Source organism: Nilaparvata lugens, chromosome 9, assembly GCF_014356525.2.
Source record: "Nilaparvata lugens isolate BPH chromosome 9, ASM1435652v1, whole genome shotgun sequence".
NCBI classification, from domain to species: domain Eukaryota; kingdom Metazoa; phylum Arthropoda; class Insecta; order Hemiptera; family Delphacidae; genus Nilaparvata; species Nilaparvata lugens.
Window position 1 is genome coordinate 2,960,820 of NC_052512.1, and position 7,066 is coordinate 2,967,885.

Here is a 7,066-nt window from a genome sequence, read left to right on the forward strand (position 1 = left end):
TTTTTTTTATCAATTTCCCTTTATTCGATTGTCAAATCAGTTTCTCTCTCTTCACCCAGTTCATCTCCTTCTAGTTGCACTTCTTCATCAGGCGCTGCGTTTTCTTCCTTTTCGTCTTCTTCTGCTTCTTCTTCTTCTTGCTCTTCTTCTTCGATTGGTGGCGGTTGGGTAGAGGTGGTTTTCTTCGCTAGATTGGCTTTCCGCTGACTGGTGACCATGGCCAGGGTTCTCATCAGCAGCATCATCTCCTGAGAACTGCCAACAATGTCGCTCAGTTTCTCCTCGTCAGGCTGACGTAGGCTGGCCAGTCTGCAACAAAAAACAACTTTATTGAAAAAGATAAAGATGATACAATATAAGCCTTCATAAGTGAAACAATACAATAATTTTAAGATTGAATGCCCTAAAGGTATTCGTGAATTGGACATACATATTGTTTATCCATTATTTAGAAAAAAATAAAAGTGAAAAAAGCAAAATGGCCGCTGTGTGAGTATCTAACTGAAGCCTTCCGGACAATTTAAATATGATATTTAGATATATTAACGACTTGCCACCACACCTTGAGCCAGCACACTGTGTTTCATACGCTGATGATGTACCCTAAGTATTTTATTGAAAAGTAACAGTCAGCATGATATGGAATCTGAAAGTAGAAGAGCTCTTCAGAAACTAGAAGAATGGCTGGCCTCAAATATGTTGGTACTAAATTACAATAAGACTATGCAGATTCCATTCAAGACGGCTCGGGAAGCAGTATTGGATACGAGAGATGGAAACATAGGTTCAGCAAACGAGGCAAAGGTACTTGGAGTAGTGCTGGACTCTGAACTCTCCTGGCGACCTCATTTAGACCAGCTAAAAAGCAAACTAAACTCAGCAGTATTTGTTCTTAGAACCGTGAAGAAATTGCTGGATGCAGGAACGCTTAGAAGTGCTGTGATCCATTCTCTTCTTTCATACGGTGCTATATTTTGGGGCAATTCAACTCATGCAATACATATAATTATTTAGGATTCAAAAGTGGGCAGTTAGAGTGATGGTGGGCGAATCTATTGGAGCAAGTTGTAGAGATTATTTCAAAGAGTTAAAGATTCTCCCACTACCAGATGTATATTTTTTGGAGGCTCTTTGTTTTATTGATAGGAATAAATATAGGTTCAATACAGGAGAGTTGTTCCACTCATACAATACCAGATATAGACAAAAAACCTCAGATACGACATTGCCAACACGCTTAAAGGCTATTACAGTTGAAAAGTTCAGAATTAAGGTGAGGGAGGAGTTGTTGCAGGTTTGTCCTTATTCCAGTGAGAAATTCTTTTTGCATTATGGAATGCAAAGATTGACGACTTAGATTATAATTGACAAATCCTTATACCCCTTTCATAGGTGGTCAGTGGGATGAAAAATGAAATGAAATATTTTTCTCACCCAGGAACAATGCCCTAGCTGGAGTATTGGTAGGGAGTTCTTAAACACTCTGTATAAATAGAAACAAAATTACCAGAATGTTTTTCATTATTTCTAAGATTCGTGTACTGAAAATATCAGTAGTTTATTACAACAGTTCAATGATTAGAATAATAATTCATCAATTGATTCGAAATACACAAAAATTCATTGAAATAATTGAGGTAGGATCTTCAGGCACAGCCAGCACAAAACTGTTCCTCCCCTGAGTTCTGATCTAATACGTGTACTATAGAGTATATAATATAATATAGGGTACTAGAGTAAGGTCCAAGTTATAATGCAGTGTTTGATTAGCAATGTTATTGCTATCCTTGTCTATCATTCACCAAAGCGGATAGTGCTACCTATCATTCTCTCGCTTTGCTCTGTTGCCAGATTGTCTTTCAACAATGTAGAATTAATAATAAATTTACAAAATATTCCATCTTGATTACGAAAATTCATTATTAAATTATTAGATAATAAAATATAAATTATTATTTTAAACAAGAATAAACGAACAGTTAATATTACATCAATAAACCTGTATCAGCTAACGTCTACAGAAGGCATTGACAAGACAGAGAATCGGCAACATTGTTCTCCTATCTTTCTCCATTGTCATTTTAAGGTGGACCTCATATAGCTGAAGATACAAGAAAACTATAGTGAGATCCACGTTATTATGTCAGTGGAGAAAGATAGTAGAACATCGTTGCCAGCTCTCTGCCTTGTCACTGCCTTCTATAGAGAATAGCTTATACTGGTATATCCCATGTAATATTAACTGTTCATTCTTGTACAAAATAATTATATTTTATTCGCTAAGAAAAAAAATTTAATAATAAATTGTCACAATTAGTTTTAATTATTTTGTTGTTTAGTTATATTTCTACATTGTTTGGAATCGATCTGGCAACGTTGCGGAGGTAGAGAAGGATAGCGCTATCTGCTTTGTTGAATATGTTAGACAAGGATAGCAACACCAATGTTCATCATAATGTGCACCACTATTTTTACATTTTAAAACTACTTACGCCGCGTCTCTTTTCCTTTTGGCATTTCGTTTCTTGCGTTTTTTCGCTTCTTGAATTCTTGATATTTCTTGCGGTGTTTCTCGCATGATTCCCAAATATTTGGGTCGTTGACCGGGATAATAAAGTAGTTTTCCTGACGCCCATGGTAACCTGGATAAATTCAAATTAATTATATCATTAAATTAAATTTTTCATTAAACAAAAATTAATCTTGATAAAATTATTCATTTTGGAGCTGAATAATTCATGTAAATGTTTTGATACTTCATTGGAAAAATTATTGTGTGGACTGTGGAACAAGAAAACTGAATGAATTAAAAATGATTCATTAAAAATATTATTCTCGCATAGGAATAAATTATTTATTTGTTATGTAAATGAGGGACCCGGTGACCAGCCGTGACGCCCGGTTCCAGGGCTCTTCTATCTTGCTAATTCCGTCAGGAATAGCAAGAGGACCTCGAGTAAGGCTTGGGAAGGCCTTGCTTGACCCCGAGACACCGATCCTGAGAGCTAGAAACACCGACTAGTACCCGAGGTGAGGGACCCGGTAACCAGCCGCAACGCCCTGTTCCGGGGCTCTTCTACCTTGCTAGTTCCAACTGGAATAGCAAGAGGACCTCGAGTAAGGCTTGGGAAGGCCTTGCTCGACCCCGAGACACCGATCCTGAGAGCTAGAAACACCGACTAGTACCCGAGGTGAGGGACCCGGTAACCAGCCGCGACGCCCTGTTCCGGGGCTCTTCTACCTTGCTAGTTCCAACTGGAATAGCAAGAGGACCTCGAGTAAGGCTTGGGAAGGCCTTGCTCGACCCCGAGACGCCGATCCTGAGAGCCAGAAACAGCCGGTACCCGAGGTGAGGGACCCGGAGACCAGCCGCGACGCCCGGTTCCAGGGCTCTTCTACCTTGCTAGTTCCAACTGGAATAGCAAGAGGACCTCGAGTAAGGCTTGGGAAGGCCTTGCTGCTCGACCCCGAGACGCCGATCCTGAGAGCCAGAAACAGCCGGTACCCGAGGTGAGGGACCCGGTGACCAGCCGCGACGCCCGGTTCCAGGGCTCTTCTACCTTGTTAATTCCATCGAGAATAGCAAGAGGACATCCAGTGACGATTGGGAACGCTTCTCCCGTACCAGAGACCATACTCACGGAAGACACCAGATTGTTCCTACTCCTATCTCTCCCCGCTCAACCCTGTTAGGCAGTGCGAAAGCACGGCCCCTCTTTCCTAGAAGAGGGAATCACTTCCACAAGGTACTCAAGGCCCTGTTGCAACCCCCGACTCGAACGAGGGTGGTTGACGGACACCACACCAAGCCTCCCGTCCCGTCCCCTGCTGCGGCCCACCCCAGACACCGACTGAGTCTAGCCGGCCCAGAGCGACACTGGGAATTCTAGTAGAAGATGGTATGGGCAAAAATCTACTCAGACTTTAGTTGATTATAGTTTATTCAGTTTTATGCATTTTCTTAAACAAAGCTCCAACAGCTTCTTCCAGAGAGGAGCCCCGAAAATTTCACAGCTATGTTGAACGAGCGTAGTTTCTATCATGAACAGGACAGGAGGGACACATTCGTCTCCTTTTTAAAAAAAAGAAAAAAAGGGAAAATTTAATGCATCAATTATATTTTATTAGTCAGAAAAATATATTTATCAATGATCTAATTATAAATTTTCATAATTGAAATTATATATGTTGGTAATAAATAGCATAATATTTCTAAATGGTTCGAAAGCAAACTAGGAAAGGATAGCGCTATGTGATTTTGTTGAATGATAGCTGCACCAATGTTAATCAAATACTGTTATCAAATAGTAGACATCATTATAGTTGAATAACGACTCACCCTTTAGGATAGAGCGGTTTACATCCATGTTGCCTGAGTCCATCCACGACGCAAAAGCTGTGCTTTCGGCACACTTCATCATCCAAACAAACCGATTGGCAAGGATACGTTTGACAGTCCTTAACTCCTTCACTCATTCTCCTCTTCTTCTTTCTTCTACACACTTTTCTGCATTTGGCAACATTTTCTGTATCATCTGTTGTTGCTTCTATCCCAGTCTGTATCGCTTTTGATTGTATCACTTCGTATTCAAAAGAGGTCTGGCAAAGAGAATATTATTTAGTTTATTATTTGTTGCATTTTCACAGAAAAAGCATAGATTAAGATATGCACAAGTAAAAACATACATAACAGAATATTATTAAGTTTGTTTTTTGGTCCTGCAAAATTATTCTTTCAATATGTGAATATTTATTATTTTAGTGACAATAATATGAAATATTTACTCTGTTTGGTTTTGAAGCATCTAAATTTAAAAATCTACTGTGGAAATAATTTAGCTACTAAAAACTCTGTAAAGTGAACAACTACAAGACTTAACCTATTTCGGATCATGGTAATAAACTTATCTGAATTTGGGAGAGGAATAGCACAAGGTTACCTTATTTTTTTCTCCCTATCATTTTTATGATGTACTCATTGTATGAATCAATAGAGAATAACCTCATAAGTGAGACATAAATAGAATAGGCTAATGTGGTTTCATTTATATAGTCGGGTTCACGTTGTAAAAGCAGTGGAGAAAGATAGGGTTGCCAATTCTCTGCATTGCCACTGCCTTCTAAAGAGGATAGCTGATTGCGATATATTTGATTGTTCATTTCTGTTTGAAATTATCCATCATATTTCATTTGTAAAAAAATCTTACGGATTCAATAAAAACTTTTTATAATTAGGATTAAATAATATTCTGTTAATCTTATTTTCAAATTGTTAAAAACAATCTGTAAAAGTTGGTTGCGGAGCTAAAAAAGGATTCCTAGTGCTATTATAAGGTGGAATGAAAACGATATTGTCAGTTCCACATGAGTTATTTTAACGAAACATAAGTAAAGACCACTGAAGATGGTGCCTTATTACCATAGTGCAATGAAACTTGAGTTTGGCTTGAATAAATTATGTGAAACCAACAATATCGTTTTTATTTTACACTAATTCCCATGGAGAAATTCCACAATATATCTGTTCCTAGTGTAAATTTTATAGTGCTATTTATTGCTTTGTCAAATAGTAGACAAGGATGACAACACCATTATTAATCAAATACTGTCCTTATAAACTAGACCTCACTATGATAATCATTGATGCAAAGTGAAGTCAAGCTTTTTTATGGATGTTATTTTTACTTGAATCTGACACCTTCAAGCTGGATTCTAACATATCAGTGACATTGAACAGTGAAAATAAGTTTTATTTAGGCTATTCCTAGTCAGCCCGACTAGGTATAAGTACGGTATAATCCCATCAGAACTTATGGAAATTAATTGTATTGTATTTCTCTGTAGTGTAGGAATCCCAGCTTCACATATTTAATACTGAAGAAACATTCTTTTAGATTCAACTTACATGTTTAGACCGTTGTTGCTGACTTAAAGTGAGAGATTGATTCGATAGGTGAATACTTGGTTTTGAATCTGACATAATTATTTTCACAAGAAATTTGTTACTATTTTCCTGATGATGCCTATATTTTCATGATGTTAAACACCCCTACCAATTTAATTAAACGTTTCTCTACATTTTGTATTTATTTACTAACGTCCCCTTCTTGTTATGTTTGTTTGGTCAACCCTAATTCATAAATTTAAAAATAATATTTTACATCTGTTTCTGTAATGAGAACATCTGCCATTACTTTATTCAAAACAAAAAAATCTGGTATGGCTCACTCACACAACTTTCCTTGCCGTTATGAAAATTGATCACCTGACGCTAGTGTGCACGCGCATCTCAAGTCTACTATTCAAAGATTTGAGCCAGCTGGTGACAGGACAATAACGCTGGAGACACACGTGGTCTTGCTGCTATCTCTTCATAGTGAATGATTTAATAGAATCAACAGTTACCAACAGTTTGCAATTGAATAATCACATTTTATCAAATTTCGAGCTTATTTCCAATTTTAGGTGAAAATGTTACTGAACATTAATTGTAGAGATTTTCATGCTCGATCTTTTCCACACGAAATTTTCAGTTTAAATTATGTCTGAGACCTGATAATTGAGAATCTAAAATCAAACTTTGCATAGATATGGGGCGGAGCTCCTGGAATTTTTACAGATATGAGACTTGTGACAGTTGATAGAGCTTAAATCAATAACTATTCTAGGTATAAATTTGATCAAAATCGTTGGAGCCGTTTTCGAGAAAATCACGAAAAACCCTGTTTTTGACAACATTTTCGCCGCCATCTTGAATTGCATTTGATTGAAATTGTTCATGTCGGATCCTTATAGTGTAAGGACCTTAAGTTCGAAATTTCAAGTCAATACTATAGCAATCCATTCTAGAGTCTAATGAGCTATTTTTTTCTATCCTAAAATACTATTTGATAAAATATAACAGTGAATTTCTCATTAGAAACTCCTACTGCTATTGTTCAACTTAGTATGTACACTCTTATTGACTGCACTTGACCTATGAAGCTAGATTTAGATCACTACTGCTCTTATACGGTAATAATTTATTATTACTGCTATTTATTTTTCATTCTATTGATCAATTCTA

The 7,066-nt window shown here is 37.1% G+C and overlaps 1 protein-coding gene across 1 annotated transcript; it reads right to left on the reverse strand.

The window, feature by feature from the left end:
- LOC111050536 lies at nt 1–6,189 on the reverse strand. The gene is made up of 4 exons (XM_022336876.2): nt 5,906–6,189; nt 4,340–4,599; nt 2,493–2,642; nt 1–309 (listed from the first exon to the last, which is right to left on the reverse strand). Exons 1-4 carry the CDS (start codon nt 5,978–5,980, stop codon nt 21–23), a joined length of 774 nt encoding a protein of 257 aa, XP_022192568.2. The 5' UTR covers nt 5,981–6,189; the 3' UTR covers nt 1–20.
- Between the last annotated feature and the right edge of the window lie 877 nt (nt 6,190–7,066).